The 19911-nt window shown below is 36.5% G+C and overlaps 1 protein-coding gene across 1 annotated transcript in view; it reads right to left on the reverse strand.

The window, feature by feature from the left end:
• Positions 1-19911, reverse strand: part of KIF5B (kinesin family member 5B) — a 73407-nt gene that overhangs the window by 11783 nt on the left and 41713 nt on the right. Inside the window, exons 9-23 of the mRNA XM_070429032.1 lie at positions 19742-19846; positions 17629-17774; positions 16831-16979; positions 16205-16398; positions 15315-15383; positions 12904-13110; positions 12325-12468; positions 6308-6496; positions 5579-5696; positions 4985-5046; positions 4780-4889; positions 3858-3959; positions 2643-2703; positions 2457-2528; positions 2185-2289 (exon numbers count right to left, since the gene is read on the reverse strand). Coding sequence (XP_070285133.1) covers positions 2185-2289; positions 2457-2528; positions 2643-2703; positions 3858-3959; positions 4780-4889; positions 4985-5046; positions 5579-5696; positions 6308-6496; positions 12325-12468; positions 12904-13110; positions 15315-15383; positions 16205-16398; positions 16831-16979; positions 17629-17774; positions 19742-19846 — 1833 coding nt within the window. The remainder of the gene's footprint in view (positions 1-2184; positions 2290-2456; positions 2529-2642; positions 2704-3857; positions 3960-4779; positions 4890-4984; positions 5047-5578; positions 5697-6307; positions 6497-12324; positions 12469-12903; positions 13111-15314; positions 15384-16204; positions 16399-16830; positions 16980-17628; positions 17775-19741; positions 19847-19911) is intronic.

Consider the following 19911-nt stretch of genomic DNA (forward strand, 5'->3'; position numbering starts at 1 on the left):
GCCAAAATGAGGAGACAAAGAATCATGTCACAAATGAAAGAAATGGAAGAAAGCAAACTACTGGACACAAAGTTCAAAATCACGGTTATAAAATTACTCAAGGATCTTCATGAGACCTTCCAGGGACTTAGTAAGACTTTCAAGGATATTAGTGAGAATGCCAAAAACATGGAAAAGGACCAGTCAGAAATTAAGCATACACTGACTGAAATAAAGAATAATTTGAGGGATTCAACAGTAGAGCAGAGGATTCCAAGAATCAAATTTATGTTTTAGAATATGAGGAAGCAAAAAACACCTAATCAGAAGAGAAAAAAGAAAAAATCCAAAAAATATGAAGATAGTGTAAGGGGCCTCTGGGACAACTTCAAGCATATCAAATTATGGGGTGCCACAAGGAGAAGAGAGAGATCAAGATAATGAGAACCTATTTGAAGAAATAATGACAGAAAACTGTCCTACCTGGTGAAAGAAATAGACTTATAAGTCCAGGAAGCAAAGAGAGTCCCAAACAAGGGGAACCCAAAGAGGACCACCCAAGACACATCACAATAAAAATGCCAAGGGCAAAAGACAAAGAGAGAATCTTAAAAGAAGCAAGAGAAAAGCAGCTAGTTACCTATATAGGACTGTCAGCTGATTTCTCTACAGAAACTCTGCAGGCTAGGAGTGGCAAGAAATATTCAAAGTGATAAAAAGCAAGGACCTACAACCAAGATTACTCTACCCAGCAAAGCTATCATTTAGAACTGAAAGAGCTTCACTAACAAGAAAAAGCTAAAGGAGTTTATCACCACCAAACCAGTATTATATGAAATGTTGAAGGGTATTCTTTAAAAAGAAGAAAAAGATAAAAAATATGAATAATAAAATGGCAATAAATACATACCTATCAACAATTGAATCTAAAAATGAAAATAAATGAGTAAGAAACCTAATGAACAGCATAAACTGGTGAATAAAATAGAATCAGAGGCATGGAAATGAAACAGACTGATGATTCTCAGAGGGAAAGGGGTGAGGGGGCGGGAAGAGATTCAACAAAGATCTCATATGCATATATGCATTACCTTTGGACAGAGACAATAGGATGGCGAAGATCTGGGGTTGGGTGGGAATCAGGTGGAGAAGGGCAATGGGGGGAAAAAGAGGGCCATCTGTAATACTTCTCAAAAATAAGGATTAAAAAAGAAGAAAATATGCTGTTCATAATTTCTCTTTAGAAAAGAGAATTTTTTTAGAAATTTAATTTTAAGGTTTTCCAATTAGCTTAGCAACAAGCAAGAAATTCATATATTCATATATATCGTACACATATATTTCTCACAAAGATTTAATTTTACTTAAATTAGGGTGTGAGTGGATCGTTATTTCCTCCTAGGCAATAATAGTAAGTTAGAACATAGTGTTAGGCTTCTTTAGTAAGATACTCATCTGGTGGAAATGAATATAATTTTAGACCCACAAATACACACAACTTTAGCAAGCCCTTAATTAATATTTTTGAAAGCAAAAAAGGCTAAAATTTCTTTAACCTTACTCTAGTGCAAACATCTAGTGTAAACATCAAGTTTACAACAGCAAAGACATACAATTCAGTGTGCTAAGAAAAAGTAAATAAAGCATGTATCAAACTATAATTAAAAATAAGAAATAGTAAGCAGTACTTTTGAAAAAGTATGAACTGGCCTGGCCGGCGTGGCTCAATGGTTGAGCATCGACCTGTGAACCAGGAGATAACAGTTCAATTCCCGGTCAGAGCACATGGCAGGGGTGCAGGCTTGATCTCCGTGTGGGGGATGCAGGAGGCAGACAATCAATGATTCCCTGTCATCATTGATGTTTCTCTCTCTCTCCCTTCCTCTTTGAAATCAATAAAAATATGTTTTAAAAAAAAAATAGAACTGCCTCATGAACCTGGGGCATTAAATGTAAAAGAACCAAAAAAATTTGTATTTCAGCTGCAAAGACTTATCTACCAGAAGTATTTTAATTAACTTGAATAAATTAAGAAAACTGACAGATTTGAAATCCCAAAAAGGTTTTCAATGGATTTTTGATAGAGGGCTGTTAAAAATATTAACTTCCCTATAAATTGTTAGCAATAATGGAATGGTTCCGAGTATGAACAATGAAAAAATTGCCACTTCTCAATTCTTGCAACTATCACAAAATATATTTTACCTGTTTATGGACTTTAGTGAGTTGTTCAAGATTATTTTCAAGAAAAGAGATTTTTTGCTTCTGAGCAGCACTGCCTCCAGTGTCATCAGAATCGATCTCTGCACTCTTAAGAAAAGAAGGTTGATTAATAATGAACGAATTTTTAAAAAACCTAATCTTAACTAAACAAAAATTGTTATAACAACATAAAACATTTTGCTTATGCATGCAAAGAATTACACACTACAGACACCATTTATTCAAATGCCCACACCTCAGTATAGTTTTGTTACCTTTTTAACTCTGGTGGCTAGATCCTGAACAAAGAGCTTCCGCAGGTTGTGTAAAGTCTGAAGTTCTTTTGCCTTGAATTAAGAACAGCAGTATTTTTGGAGTTCAGACTTCAAATTTAATATAACCAAGGGGGAAAAAACCCATTAAACATTCCCCAATCCTATTTATTTTCAAGTTTTTCTTACCACTGTCTCTTCCAAACCCTTCAAGTCTTGTCTTGCTTGTTCTCGTCTATCTTGCATAATCCTATACAGAGGAAGAATATACATATATTTTCACCTTTGAGTCCATAAAATTCTAGTTTTATTTAGCACAAGAACTGATGCAATTATTTATCTGAAAGAAATTCTTAAATTCAAATAAATGAAAGACACTCATTTTTAAAAGTTTACTCATGTTGTGTCTTTCAAAGAAATTTTTATAATGCTTTATAAATCCTTCTAAATCCATTATTAGAAGAAAATTCTCCTATATAGCAATGGAAAAGATAAAATAAAATGTAGCAGAATCCAAAGAATAAGGAGTGGCTCTTTTTATATTTTAGAATATGTCACATATAGCATACTGCTTTTATTCAAGATAATTCTGATTTAACTGGTAATTACAGAGATTATAAATTACTATAACCCTAGCTTAGTTGGTGAGAGCTCATCCCAATAAGCCAAGGTTGTGGGTTTGATCCCTGGTGAGGGCACATACACAAGAATGAATGAATGCATAAATAAGTGGAACAGCAAATCGATGTTTTTCTCGAATATCAATAAGTTTTAAAAAAAATTTTAAATAAATTATTGATATTAAAATATTCTACATATTTTATTTAAAATTATTCTCAATAAATTATGCCTAAGTTTCAGCAGATTATTTATAAAATCAACTTTGAGATGGTATTGATGGTGTTACCTTGTTACCTTTCTAACAATAGTAATTCATTTCTAAGTTATCTCTCAAAAATTCAAGGAATGTGAAAAATTATAATCCTGAGTTTTCTATCTGCTCAGATTGTAGAAAGCTGAGCACTGACTAAATATACTCTTAGTAAATTAGAAAAAGTAATTAGTAAAAAACCTCTGTTCAAGAGGCAAGGCTAAAATAATAATGTCCTTTTATACAAGATCAGTTCTGACAAAAATTCAGTTTTTATGATAGATCTTGAAGTAAAATGGCGGCACAGAAACAGTAAGCAGGTTGATAAATAGGAATCATAAATCTTGATCATCACTGAAATACAAGACCTTGCTTTTACTTAAGTATAAGGATACACTGCAAGTTTTTAGGTATACATTAAACCAATGAAGAAAAACACAAAATGAAAAAATGTACCCACTGAATATATCTGATAGTAATACCCACAGTCCCTTAGTTTTAAATTTAAAACTTGAATTAAAACATTAACTCACGTAAGTTCATGTAGTTTTCTGCTCTTTTCCTGATCTGTAGCTTTCAACTTCTCATGTTCTACTCTCAGGCGTTCCTGTTCTAACATCATTTTCTGGTTTTGGCTGACAAAAGGAAAAGAAAACCCCTACAACATCAATCAACACCACCATTTTCTGAATGTTGTCATTAAGACTTTCAAACTCTTAAATTCTATAATCTCACTAGTCAAACAACCAAAGCCTCCTGTGGTCCCTCCCTCACTTCCCCGTAGGTGGAGTTAAGAGGACCTGGCTACATTCAGCAATACTAATGTTTTTCATATTTTGGTTTAAAACCATGATTTTAGCCGTCTATATCTTTCATTTCCCCAAATCCTTGTTCCTAAATCCATTAAGTATCAACAGTAAGATACATGTCCCAAACTTTGTCTTCATTTTTTTTTATGCTCCTTTGGTTCCTCCTACTCAAATCATGATATAAGTACAAATCTCCAATTTCCATAAATTCTATATTATATGCATATGGCTACAAAAGTGGAAAAAATGTCTTTTTGATAAATGAAGAAGACAACTTCTACTTTTTAAAAAATTTAAAGCCCACAATTTCCAATACAGTTTTTTCAGTGAAGAATATCTTTTAAAAGGAATGAAATGATTTGAAAAAGACTGTGGTTTCTATTTGCAATAACGGTTAAAGTTTTGTGTGTTTTTTTTCTTTTTACTGAATAGTTACATCAAAAGACCCCAAAAATATTTTCCCCAGGAACTTAGAAGTTAGAAATGAACAAATTTATTTTCAAGTCAAATATTACAATTTCAATGAAAAATGCCAGGTATCTAATAGAACGTATTATCTACCGGTAACCAATTATTTCCTTTTACCTAAATAGTCAATCTTTCTGAGTTAGTTTTTAATATTTAGAGGAAAGAAAAATATACTTACTCTTGAAGATCAGTAATAAGTTTTTCTTTTGCCTCAACTTCATCTCTCAAGCTACTAATTTGTTTCTGATGAGTTTCTCTGTGGCTTTGGATCTGTTGTTCAACAGCTTGCTAAAATTATTGCGGGGGAAAGGATATTAAATCAGACTAATGAAAATAAATAATGATGAATTAAAGCCATTAGAATCCAATTACATTACACTTGCCTTAACTTCATTTGCAGTCTGAACCTTATTTAAGTGCTCTTTTTCCATTTCATGCATTTTCTCTGTTTGGACAGGGAGAGAAAACAAGAGAGGAAATAAGCCTTAAAGTTCTTCATATAAACCAAGGAGAAAATGGCTTTTACGAGGGACATGTTCCTTAGCAGTTCTTGACTTTAACCTATCCAAATGCCACACAGTAAATCTTGCTAAGCTCAGCAACATATTGACTTAGATCCTTTGTGTTGATTGATACTATGGTTACCTTTATTTTCTTTACCTAATCCCAGAAGAAATGGGTTAAGGCACGGTAGGGAAATGAGACAGCTTTGTAAGTTCCTATGTTAAGATATGTGTGTGTGTATAAACTTCATATGTATGTGTGACCTCGTAACTTCGTGGGAAATTCCCAGATTGGCTACTTCATATTCAAACACAACTTCAAAAATGTTTCAAAGCCATATTAAAACACATTATTTGTTCTCTATTTCAAGTTATCCTGATTCCTACTATTCATTATCAGTGCAAATATAAATTTACAATTATACTAAAGGATAAATTAATATATATATAACTCAAATAATTAGAAGTTAATACCTTGTGCTCGAAGCTGGACTAGTTCTTCACTGAGGGAATCAACAGATTCCTCCAGCAGTCTTTTCTTTTGTTCCACATTTTGAAGGTATTCAGTCAATGATTTAATTTTGGCTTCATGCTTTTGGGAAAAATGTAATGATATGAAGTGGGAAAATTCTCATGTACGCTTTTTATTGTTAAGAATATTTGAAAATAAGCAAGTTTTATCGATGTATTAATATATAATACACTCAAAGACACAAACCTAAAATGTTCAGAGCACAATTCTACAATGAAAAAGAATTTAATCAATAAAATGGTCATCTGTATAGCTTAAAACACTTGTAAGCAAAGGCACTAAAGGCTGAAAAAAAGAGATATTGTTTTCTCCATATGGTATTACCTTCTTCCCTCCATATACAATTCCTATTCTTGGTGACTGGCCTCATTCAATAAACTGGAAAAGCCAGAAAATTGGCCCTGCAGTTTTGCCTACCCCAGAATTCCTCTAGATTCTTCAACAGTCACATCTTTCTAGTAAATCTATATACTTAACATACATGTTAGCAAATACAACCCAGTCAAATCATTCATGTTATTATTAATGCAGCTAGACTAGGAAAAACTGATAAAATTAACCTATTTTGTTACTCAAAATAACCTATGGAAGTTTGTTTTTCTTAAAATTTTTACAGTAAATAAAACTCATATGTGGCTATTAAAAATAGAAACTTTTTTGTTAATACATACTTGAGAGATACGAAGCTGGCATGCTGCTAACTCCTTTTCATTTTCTTCCATTTTTTGGTTACTCTCAGTTTGTGTGCTTTCTAACTGTTTGCAACGTTTTACCATTGTTTTTACTTCTGACTTCATTTTGCTAATGTAGAGCCTTGCAACGGTGAACTCTTCATCTATCATGCCAGTTCCCTCAGGCTGCTATGAGAAAACAGTGAAGTAAAAAAAATAAATAAATAAAGGAAAAATATCCAGTGCGATTACCAAATTAGACTCTAAAACTTAGAACAAAATTAACTATATTTTAATATTACTCAATATTCATAGGAAGTCTGGAGTTTTTCTTTTATGAAATATATTTGTTTTTAAAAAGGGCAAATAAAATAGAGCTTAATTTTTGCCTTCCTTCTTTCCTTTCTAAACTTAATGTTAATATATGTCTACACGGAAAAAAGAAACACCCACCTAGCAAATATACCAAAAAAACCCTGATCAATTCTACCTCTTTCAATATTTGGATTTCCTCTTCCAGGCTCTTTTCAGTAAATTTATTGTTAATCACATGTAACTTCCAGTTTAAAACTTAATAGATAAGAATGTTTAGGTGGCATAGAAATGATGACTTTGAAGTTCACCAAAGAGGAACTATGGTCACTGTACATTCTATACTTTCATTATAAAATTCCAGTATAATACTTAGTGTCAAAATTAAGTGGAGCTTGAGAAGGAACAAATAAAACTGTGTTTGTTCACAGATGACATAATTATTAAAGAAACTCCAGGCACTAATAAGCCATTATGGTAACATCGCAGGATACAAGGTTAACATACAAAAGTCAATCACTTTCCTTTCCTTTCCTTTCTAACAGCAACAAACAACAAAAATTTGAAATGAAAAACACAGTGTCATTTACATTAGTGCCAAAAAGAAAAAACACTCAGGAGAAACCAAGATGGCGGCATAGGTTAACGCCGGAGTTTGCTGCCTCGAACAACCACTTCAAAAATACAACTAAACGACGGAACGGACATCATCCAGAACCACAGGAAGGCTGGCTGAATGGAAGTTCTACAACTAGGAGGAACCGAGAATCAGAGGAGGCGCAGTGCTGAAGTAAAATACTAAGGTGCGGAGTGCGCGCGGCGCGGGCTGGTGGCTGAGGGCGCGGTTGTCTGTTTCAATCCGGAGGGAGCCTCAGACTCAGAGCTCCAGATCCAGGCGAGTCTCTAGGGACCCAGACTCAAACCGGAGAAGCGGGACTGTCTGGCTACGGTCCCTCCGAGGTTTGCAGCTGTTGCTGCGACAGAGAGGCAGAGCCCCTGGGGACGGACTGAGAGCAGCCATAACTGCTCCCTCCTCCGCCCTGTTGATCCCGTGGGACCCGCCCCGCCCAAGCCCTGCACAGAGGCATTTGCCGGATAGCCTCAGGCAAAGGCTAGATTAGCACCTCCCTAGAGGACACAAGTTCTTCCACTGCAGACACAGCTGATTATCACAGCCAGTCGGCCTGGAGGTCAAATCCCTCTAGTATTATTATAACAATCAAGGCTTAACTACAACAAGACTGTGCACAAAGACCACTAGGGGGTGTACCAAGAAATCGTAAAAAATGCGGAGACAAAGAAACAGGACAAAACTCTCAAGGGAGGATATTGAGTTCAGAACCACACTTTTGAGGTCTCTCAAGAGGCTTCTAGAGTCTGTCGATAAACTTGATGAGATGTACAGGAAATCTAATGAGACCCTCGATGGTGTGATAACGGACCATCTAGAAAGTAAGCATACACTGACTGAAATAAAGAATATTATACAGACTCCCAACAGCAAACCAGAGGAGCGCAAGAATCAAGTCAAAGATTTGAAATGCGAAGAAGCGAGAAACACCCAACCGGAAAAGCAAAATGAAAAAAGAACCCAAAAATACAAAGATAGTGTAAGGAGCCTCTGGGACAGACTCAAACGTACCAACATCAGAATTATAGGGGTACCAGAAGATGAGAGAGAGCAAGATATTGAAAACATATTTGAAGAAATAATGACAGAAAACTTCCCCCACCTGGTGAAAGAAATAGCCTTACAAGTCCAGGAAGCGCAGAGAACCCCAAACAAAAGGAATCCAAAGAGGACCACACCAAGACACATCATCATTAAAATGCCAAGAGCAAAAGACAAAGAGAGACTCTTAAAAGCAGCAAGAGAAAGAAACTCAGTTACTTACAAGGGAATACCCATACGACTGTCAGCTGACTTCTCAACAGAAACTTTGCAGGCCAGAAGGGAGTGGCAAGAAATATTCAAAGTGATGAATAGCAAGAACCTACAACCAAGATTACTTTATCCAGCAAAGCTATCATTCAGAATTGAAGGTCAGATAAAGAGCTTCACAGATAAGGAAAAGCTAAAGGAGTTCATCACCACCAAACCAGTATTATATGAAATGCTGAAAGGTATCCTTTAAGAAGAGGAAGAAGAAGAAAAAGGTAAAGATACAAACTATGAACAACAAATATGCATCTATCAACAAATGAATCTAAGAATCAAGTGAATAAATAACCTGATGTACAGAATGAACTGGTGATTATAATAGAATCAGGGACATAGAAAGGGAATGGACTGACTATTCTTGGGGGGAAAAGGGGTGTGGGAGATGCGGGAAGAGACTGGACAAAAATCGTGCACCTATGGATGAATACAGTGGGTGGGGAGTGAGGGCGGAGGGTGGGGTGGGAGCTGGAAGGAGAGGAGTTATGGGGGGAAAAAAGAGGAACAAATGTAATAATCTGAACAATAAAGATTTAATTAAAAAAAAAAAAAGAAAAAACACTTAGGTATAAATGTCATATAATATATGTAAGATCTCTATGAGGAAATTATAAAACACTGATGAAAGAAATCAAAGAACTAAATAGATGGAGATATTCCACATTCATGGATAGGAAGACCATACTGGTAAAATATCAGTTCTTCCCAAGTTGATCTGTGTATTTAATATAATCTCAATCAAAATCCCAGCAAGTTATTTTGTGGATATCAACAAATAGATTCTAAAGTTTACATGGAAAGGCAAAGACCCTAAACAGCCAACAATATATTAAAGAAGAGCAATGTTAGAAGACTAATGCTACCCAACAACAAGAATTACCATAAAGCTACAGTAATCAAAGTGATGTGATATTGGCAAAAGAATAAATAAATAGATCTCTGGAACAGAATATAGCCCAGGAATAGATGCACGCAAAGACAGTCAGTTGATCTCTGACAAAGGGGCAAAGGCAATTCAATGGAGAAAGAATAGTCTTTGCAATAAATTTGCTGGAGCTAGTGGTCATCCCCATGTAAAACAATGAGTTCTGACAGACATACCTTTCAGGAAATTTAACTCCAAATAGATCATAGACATACATGTAAATGCAAAACTAAAAAAAACTTCTAGAAGGTAACACAGGAGAAAATCTAGATGACCTTGAATTTGGAGATGAGTTTTCAGAAACATCAGAAACATAACCCATGAAAGAAAAAATTGGTATGTTGTACTTTGTTAAAATTTCTGCTTTGTAAAAGATACTGTTATGAGAAGAATAAAAAGATAAGCCACAGACTGGTAGAAATATATGCAATTCAAATGCAAATTAAAGCAACAATGAGATACCACTAGACATCTATCAGAATGGCTCCAAACCAAAAAGTAATGACATCAAATACTGGTGAAGATGTGAAGTAACAGGAACTCTTACTCATTGCTGATGGGAATGCAAACTGTTATGGTCACTTTGGGAGTTTCTTACACAGCTAACATAGTCTTACCATACAACCTAACAATCATACACCTAGGTATTTTTATCCAATTGAATTGAAAACTTATGTTCATAGACAAAGTTGTACATGAATGTTTACAGCAGTTTTATTTATAACTGTCAAAAACTGAAAGTAACCGAGATGTTCCTCAATAGGTGAATGGTTCAACAAACTGGTATATCCATATCATAGGCTATTTATTATTCAGTGATAAAAATAAGCTACCAAGCCACAAAAAGATATGGAAGAACCCTTAAATGAACACTAAGTGAAAAAAGCCAGTTTTTAAAAAGGCTACATACTATATGCTTCCAACTATATGAAATTTTGGAAAAGGCAAAACTATTGAGGATTTTTTTAGATCAGTGGTTATTAGGAGTTCAGGGGAGGGGTATGAATAGAAAAAGCAAAGGAGATGATAGGTGATGTTAAGAGGTAAAACTATGCTATGATACTGTAATGGTGAATCTATATTATGCATTTGTCAAAATCCTTAGAACTGTACCACAAAGAGTGAACCATAATGTAAAAATCACAGAACAAGTGGAACTCAGCAGGGTTTAATTGATGATGTTAACAGGAAAAGAATTACGTGCAAATGACAAAAATACTGAGGATCCATAGATTTCTTTTTAAAGAACCTATCTGCAAGGATGACCTGCTTTCAAATGCTATAATAGTGGGGGGGGGAAAGGAGTCTAGGAGTCAGGAAACCTGTATTCTATCACTTTGCGACTCTTTATTTTCTGTCTTTACCACTTTTATTTTCTGTCTTTACCACTCTTTAATATCTGTCTTTACCACTTTTTCACTTAAATTACGATTATTTTAACATGAAACAAAAAGATTTTTCTAAAAAGAAGTTGAAAATCTACAAAGCAAATTTTGAACAACAGCTTTCTAGTGTTCAATGATATAAAATAAATCTACTTTTCCAACCCCAAAGATTCCCACATAGCTCCAACATCTCCCATTACTTTACCATGAAAAGGATAGGACAGAATATTCAGACTGCTGTTGAAGAGATCAAATGAAGTCACCAGTATTTAACAATAACACTTTTTCTTTTTTTCAGTGAGGTTGAGCTGACATTAAAAAATGACATATGAGGAGAGAGGTTGTAAGAATCTTTGCCTCCATCAATAGACAGCAGCTCTGAATAACAACCAATAGAAGGAATGTAAGCTCCATACTGAAAACCTTTACTTCATTTCCAATTCTTGTTAAATTTGGCCTTTAGTATGCTCTCACTATAAACCCAAGTATAAATTTGTTCTGTTTGTAACTATAAGTAGGCTTTAATGAAAAAGGTGAAGTCCCAACAGATAACTTACTGCAACATACAAATATTTCATGCTCTATATGTTTTTGCAGTTAAGAGTCTTAGTTTACCTTTTGGTCTAAGTTTCAAAATCTACCAGGTCACTCACTTTTATTTATTTTTTTTAGTACATGCCTAGTGATAACATACCAATATTATTATCCAAAAATAAATGTAATAGAAAAGAAAAAAGCATAGATAAAATAAGTGTGGCCAAATTTTGACAACCGATAACTCTGAGGTTCACAGTATTTTCCTCAGTTACATGTTTGAAATTTTTCATAATAAAAGTTAAAGAAAAAAATTAATTAGTGGTGCTCACCTTTTCCTTTTTAAATGGTAAAGCAACTACGGGCCAATTCATTTATGAGTTTATTCCCTGAGCTAATTTTCACTATTGTTTCAATTATATACTGTCATGTATTGTAATCTATTAGCATAATTTCTAAGGGCAAAATCTTTATATAGAACATGTAGTTCAAATAAATGCTACTTACTGAATATTCATCTACTTGAATACCCCATCCTTTTTCTTTTTTCTCATCTATTTAAAATGAATACAATACCATCCCTCTACTACACATGACTATTATGAGGATGTGATAATGGGTAAGAAAAGAACTTGGCCCAACCGGGTGTGGTTCAGCAGTTGAGCATCAACCCAGGAACCAAGAGGTCACAGGTTCAATTCCTGGTCAGGGCATATGACCAGGTTGTGGAATCGATCCCCAGTAGGGGCATGCAAGAGGCATCTGATCAATGATTCTCTCTCATACCTTCCTCTCTGAAATCAATAAAAAAATATATTTTTAGAAAAAGAACTTTGTAAAGAAATAAGAAGTAATAAGAAATAAACAAAAGAATGAGCTGCATCCCGATAATTACACTTACTGTTTGGTTATTATTATTTACCTTTACGTCATTATTTCCTACAGCAATTCCTATTTCTGCAAGGTCTTTTAGTAAAGATGCCATCATCTCAGCTGCTCGTTTTTTCTGGTGGTTAGTCATTTCCTTGAGTTTCTGAAGCTCAGCATCTATACTTGCTAAAGTTGCCTAGTAGATAGGCAAAAATAAAAGTTAAATAATCTATTAAATAAAAGATCAATTCAAATATCAACAGGTATTGACACGTCTAACACTCTCAAAAATATTATTTTTTTGCTTTCATTTTCTTGAACTATCTAGTTCTGGAATAGCTCCCAGTTTAAACTTAAGACATATTTTAGACTTCATAAACAATGTAAAGTTGCCATACTGTGCTCCATTAAGAACAGTAGTCTGCATTACTTAACTAGAGATTGAGTAATGTTTTCTGCCTTGAAATGGCCAACTTCCAAATTAATTAGATTCCATTTTCATTTACTGCCATAAGTCTGAGCAAATTAATGTTAGAATGGAACTGACAATTTTCTAGATGGTTGGTATATTTTCTTTGCCTTCTATATACCTACTTATCAAGTCTTAAGAAAGAAAAAAACTGTATCTTACTGATTTCTGATTCAGTTCATCACTAAGCAATTCATATTCCTTAGTTTTGTCTTCAACTTCCTGAGACTTCTGATCATAATTGACAGCAAGTTCCTCTAAGGCTTGTAAAACTTCCTTTACTTCTTCTTTAGAGGCATCGTTTTCTGCTTGAAGGCGATTCAGTTCAGCTTGCATATTATCTTGATCCCTTCTGGTAGATGCCAGAAGCTACGTGAAAGAGTCAAGTTACCAAAGTACTATATCAGTTATAAAAAAAACACACCTATTTGTTAAGCACAAAGGGGAGGAAATGTAGACGCTATTAAGTGTGGTAACAACATGAATTCATTCAACAGATTTACTGAATGTTACTATGTGTAGGATGGTGCTAGACACTGTGGAAGAAAATCAAATAAAAACATTGTCATGAAAAACTCTAATAAAATAAAAACTCTGCTATTGAGGAATATAGACGAGAAGATGTACATAATAAATGGATACAAGATGATATGTAGGAGCCATAAAGGTGGGACAGGAGATGACAAACAGAGCTTGGTAGTAAATAAAAGGGGTGAGGATATTTTTTGTAGGGAAAGCAGAGGGAATGGAGAAGGTGCCAAGGACAGATAGAGTTTAGTCAAGTGCAAATTAATGTACTAGAAAGACACAGGCATTCTAGCCTCATGACTTGTGTGCATAGAAATGAAAGGAATTAATAGATGTTTAGAAAATTTGCTTTAAAATGTAGATTTTGGGGTAGCTTCTGAGCTATGCCTCAGCAAAACTTGGTATTCGCATAAAAAATCTGAACTGGAAAGAAGCCAAGAGACTAGCAATTAGGAGGACATTGTAATCATCCAGTTAGTCAATGGTTTTTAAGTAGGGACATATGGAAATGTGTGGGAATTATTAATAACTAGAGGCCCAATGCACGAAATTCGTGCACGGGTAGGGTCCCTAGGCCTGGCTGGCAATCAGGGCCGATTGGGGCCTTCTGGCTGCCAGCCAGGGTTTCCCGTCCCCAGCTGCCAGCTGCCAGCCGAGGCCTCCCTTCCCCAGCTGCCGGCCAGGGCCTTCCTTCGTTCTGTGCCACCCCCTGGTGATCAGCACATGTCATGGCAAGCAACTGGTCTCCAGGTTGAACTCCTGTGGGGACAATTTGCATATTAGGCATATATATATATATATATATATATATATATATATATATATACACACACACACACACACACACACACACATATATATGGAGCAGAATGCTACTGGCACTTAGAAGCAGGATCCAGGGATGCTAAAAAATAGTACAATGCACCAGACAGAACAATATAATGAAGAATTAGGCAGATGGCCATAGGGAAGAGGGCGGGGAGGCAAGGGCTTGTGTGGAGGTAGGCAAGGGGGGATTGGGGGGGGGGGGGGGAGAAGAGGACATCTGTAATAATGTAAACAATAAAAAAATGTAAAAAAAAAAAAGAATTGGGCAAATTCGACCAGTGCCCTTTGAAAAAGAATGCTATAGTTGAAATAAGTATAAAGATCATCTGATTGATGGTGGTTATTTCTTTGTTATTGAACCTGTACAGTCTTTGCCACCCTTCCCCCAAACAAACCTTAAATGAAGGACCATTTTTAAATTATTCCCCTGCTTTGCAGGTGAGATAAAATGAGGGTCCAAGCTAGGTGACAAACTATGGAGGAGAAACTCTGAAGTAAAGATGGAAGAAATGAACAAGAGGTTAGATGAGGGTAGAAATGTGAAGATGTAAAAAATGACTATTCATTGACATTCTCATTTCCCTAGAGTTATACCCCAACTTATGCAATTATTAAAGACAAAGTCAATGGGATTTAAAAAATCAATATTTAGACCTAACCTATATCTCTGTGTTGAAGTGAATGCATGAGACTAAAACACTGTTTTTTATATTCTTTCTTCATTTTCACTGTAAACACTGAACTTTTCATTAAGGGAGAGGGAGTCTAAAGTTGTTACAGCTCACAGTAAAAGTCTTTTCCAAGTATCAATAAGAATGTTTGGGGGAGAATAAGAAGACAAAACAGCACTGTACCTTAAGCAAGTAAAGTAGAAGACAGTTAAAAAGAAATTCAGGAGATGTATATTAGAGTATATTTTTTTAAAAAGTTATCCTCTCCCCTCTAGTTAGAATTCAACATTAAACTTTAACAGAAAGTCATTCTATGCTTCAACCACATGATCTATCAATCTTATAGGATATTCACAATGAAGCATTCCCATATTAAAATTTTTTTTAATGTATTCAGTATATTTTGAGCTCTGTAGATTTGTCTTTTTCTGGAAATAATATGAAAAGCATACAAACTACCTCTTACTGATCCAACATTTGTGTCTTCAATTTCAATGACAAATTATAAAGTTTTTCTGAAAACAACATGAAAAGTATTCAACTTACCTCTTCCTGATCCAACATTTGTGTCTTCAATTTCTCTACCAACTGGCTCTGTTGATTAATTTCCTCATCCTAGAATTTCAATATAACAAGTTGCTCACAAGCTGGTTGTAATTGTTTCCTAACACAAAATTAAGATAACTATCACCCCTCCAAATTATTTCAAAACCATATTTTATTCCGATCTCTTAAGAAAATGTAAAAACAGATATAATCTCTTTCAATTATCAATAATTGTAACACTTCTTTTGCAGTAAGAAAAGAAGCTGATAAACATTTATCATGCAATAAGAAAAAAAGCTATTCATTAAATATTTTAAATGCAAAAAGTAATGAACAAGTTCAAAGTTATTACTGAAAATAATGGCCATGAAGCCACATCAAACCTGCCATCTCTGCTTAAAACATATAAATAATACCACCTAAGAACAAAAAGCAAAACTAGAACTATTTTCTTCTAGTCTCTTATTGCTTTTCCCTCCATTCCTCTCTATTTGTTCGTAATTTGTTATTTTTCACACTACTGATATAATCAATGCAGGAAGATATTTTTACTGTTATGTTCCACTATCTAATCTTTTACATTATCTTTTATCAGTCTTCAGATCCCCAATTCTAAGAGGCCATTTTATTAAGTCTCTCCCATGATCCAATGCCAAATTTCCTTCAGAAAGTTATTTTAGCTTAAAAATGAGGGGGTGGGGAAACATGTCTCATACAATCTCTGCATAGAAACAGATTGTGATTTGTTTTTAATACAATGATTGTCAAAAGGCTAACAGATATCAAGAGAGATGTATATAGTCATGAGGACCAATATACATTAAATTAGAAAATAAAAATACCTATAATGATAATACTCTACAACACAATAGAACATGAACAATACCTACCTTGTCATCAAGTTGTTTGTACAATTTAGCAATTTCTTCTTCACACTTTCTTCTTTCAGCATCAGTAAAGTTTCCAGTAACTCCAATTGTGGCTGCTGGTTTATCATTGGTAATAACAATATCTTTATCCACTGTGAAAGCTTCCAAGTTGGCTTTCTCTTTGTCAAATTGCTCATCAATAGGTACTGTCTCTCCTAAAATAAGACAAAATAGTTAATAAAATTCACCTGTCTAAAACTAATTTCAATTTTATTCAATTTCAGCAGCTCCTAACCAGCTTTATCTGCTCAGTCCCTGAGATTTGAAAAGATGCAATTACCTTTATTTCCCCATCCTGTAATCCAGTCATCAAATCTTTATTACTTCCACCCTAATCTAGGCACCTTGCCATCTTGTGACTTTTATAGCTTCCAAGTTGGCCTTTGTCCCTCTATTTACTATTTCAGGTAAAATCAGAATTTAATGTAAACACTTTATTCATTTTTATTTGATGATGCCTAATGCCTAAAAAGTGAAAATGGATATGCTTTGTTATTTTATTTATATTTATACCTAAATCTCAAATTTATAAAGTAGCTCTAAATCTTTATCCAACAACTAAAAATGACAGCTTCCTAAGTTATTACCATTACGCCATCGGTTGAGTTCGTTTTCAAGCCACTGAATGGTGTTACGGAGGGTCTTATTTTTTTCTTTTTCTCTTTCATACTTCTTTTTCCACTGTTCTGCAGTTAATTCTACATTGACACAAACTGTATTCTTAATTGTTTTGGCCCTAAGAAAAGTAATTGGGAAAAAAAAGAATGTGACTGAAATTATTTTCAATTGACAGCTAATCTCTCTAGGTAATGTATGTATATATAGCTAAGTAACTTAACTTTCCTTGTACAGTTAACCTAACTATTCTTGGAGCTATAATTAGTATAGTACTTATTCACACCCCAACTAAATTGGGGTCAGCCCTAACATCTGTTAATAACTTAAAAAGAAAAATCAGCAACCTGATGAGGATAAAACATGAGGGCCTATATTTTCCAATTTATTTGCAAGGTTGACTTAAGAAAGGAAATTGTTGAAGTTTAAAGATAAAGCCATCATTATCTTCTTAGGCTAATCATATCATACAGATTATGTGAATCCGCTCACTTATACCAACAGGTTTAGCATAGGATTTTATATATATATATATCAGCTTTGTACTGTATTACCTGATTCAAATGTTTATTTTCTTTTATGCTGAGTTGCAGCTTCTTACATAAATTTGACTACATTTTACTTTAATGTGTGCTAAAACTTAATTCAAATCCAAGCAGTCTAAAAAATGGACCTGTACTCATGTGAACAATATCTATTAACAATTTTCCTAGATTTAATCAATAAAAGGCCTATCTATGTTCAGACTTTGTAATTGCTTAACAACAAACCTTTGGCCAAAAAGGAGTGTCGATTTTGTTTCAGATTCATTGTATGATGATGGAGAGCAGCAAATTACAATAGTGGTTCTACAGTTCCCCCCTAATGAATCTTGAAGGATTCTTGTCATTTTACTATCTCGATATGGAACATATGTCTACATATAGAAACAAAAAAGATAAATAAAATGTCAATGGGTTTCTACATAATAAAATCTATTACATAAACATGCTATTTTTAAAAAAACTACAAAATGACTTCAGTTATTTATACTAATAAAAGGGTAATATGCTAATTAGACCGGGAGACCTTCTGGGAGACCTTCCGGACAAAGCCATGGTGGCAGGGCTGAGGCAGAGGCAGGTTTGGGGTGATCATGCCGGCAGGGGGAGGCAGTTGGGGTGAGCAGGCTGGTGGGAAGGGGGGCAATTGAGGGCGAGCAGGCCAGCAGGGGGTGGCAGTTGGGGGCAAGCAGGCCGGCAGGGAGGGGCAGTTGGGGGCAATCAGGTTGGCAGGGGGAGGCAGTTTGGGTGAGTTGGCCGGCAGGGGGGGACAGTTGGGGGTAATCAGGCCAGAAGGGGGAGCAGTTGGGGGCGATCAGGCCAGCAGGCAGAGTGGTTAGGGGTGATCAGGCAGGTGAGCAATTAGGAGCCAGCAGTCCTGGACTGCAAGAGGGATGTCCGACTGCCAGTTTAGGCCCGATGCCTGTGGGATCGGGCCTAAATCGGCAGTCGGACATACTCCGAGGGGTCCCAGATTGGAGAGGGTGCAGGCCGGGCTGAGAGAAATCCCCCCACATGCATGAATTTCGTGCACCGGGCCACAAATCATATATAATAAAGTGATAATATGCAAATTAACCCTCACACTCTCACAAGATGGCTGCCTACAACAAGGCTGGCAGGGGGGTTAGTGAGGGATGACCAAACGACTGAACAAGCAGGCTGCGTGGGGCGACCAGGCCGGCAGGGGGGACAGTTGGGGGCAATCAGGCCGGCGGCAGGGTGTGCGTGTGTGGCAGTGAGGGGAGACCAGGTCGACGGGGGGGAGGGGAGTTAGGGGCGACCAGGCAGACAGGCAGGTGAGCGATCAAGAGCCAGTGGTCCAGGATTGTGAGAGGGATGTTTGACTGCCGGTTTAGGCCCGATCCCTGGGATCGGGCCTAAACTGGCAGTTGGACATCACCCGAGGGGTCCTGGATTGGAGAGGGTGCAGGCTGGGCTGAAGGGACCCCCCACCCTGTGCACGAATTTCGTGCACCGGGCCTCTAGTCCTATATAACAAAAGGCTAATATGCAAACAGACCGAACAACCGGTTGCTATGAAGTGTGCTGACCACAAGTGAGCGTGCGCGGAACATGGCGTGCGTTGGCCACAGCGGGATGGTGGAGCAGGTGTGCGGGGGCACCAGATGAAGGTGGGGTGCCGGTCACTGTCATCGGGGCGAGTCTCTGATAGTTATTGAAAATTCTTTGCTCCTGCCCGTGGCGGTCCTGCCTGGCGCTTGCACCTGCTGATGGTGCTGGCCCCACCGTTCACATCCACTGCCGGTCCCGATCACTTGGCGCTGTCAGCTGGTGCGAGTGGCGGTTGCTGGCCCCAATCGCTCAGCAATATCAGTGGGTGTGAGTGGCAGCTGCTGGCCGTTATCACCCCTGAGGGCTTCTCCACTTTCCCCTGCTCCTGAGGGGTGATCAGGGCAGCAGCTGCTGCTCACACCCACTGACAGTGCCAGCCCCGCTCACACCTGCTGCTGGCACCAGCCTCAATCGCTCTGTGCCTTCAGTGGGTGTGAGCCAGGCCAGCGCCGTCACTGTGTGTGAGTGGGGCTGCCAACAGACAAGAGATGGGGGGCTGTGGAGGGAGGGGTCAGGCGGGGCCAGGGAGGATGGGCTGAGACCCACACCTGTGTCTACTGCAGCCTCACAGCCCATAGTTCTTTTCAAGGTGCATGAATTCATGCACTGAGCCCCTAGTTTGTTTATTATTGAGAACAAGGGTATACATACTAATACTATAAAATAAGTTTCTAAGAGACAAGGAATTCACACATAGATTCTAACAAACACTCTTAAGTAATTCAGTAATTCCCCATAAGAACAGGGAAATAGAAGACATACTTACACTACCCTCAGCCAAAGCAGAAATAACATTTCCAAGAGCAGAAAGTGACTTGTTGATGTTCTTAGCTTCATCCAGCACAGCACCTTCAGCTCCAGTTTTACTAACCTATCCATAAGATTAAAAAGATTTTTTAAGTTTAAAATGAATTTTTGAATTTTCTACAAAGTTCA

The sequence above is a fragment of the Myotis yumanensis genome, unplaced genomic scaffold (assembly GCF_028538775.1).
Source record: "Myotis yumanensis isolate MYYU_CA2020_CCGP unplaced genomic scaffold, mMyoYum1.0.hap1 SCAF_1, whole genome shotgun sequence".
Lineage (NCBI taxonomy): Eukaryota > Metazoa > Chordata > Mammalia > Chiroptera > Vespertilionidae > Myotis > Myotis yumanensis.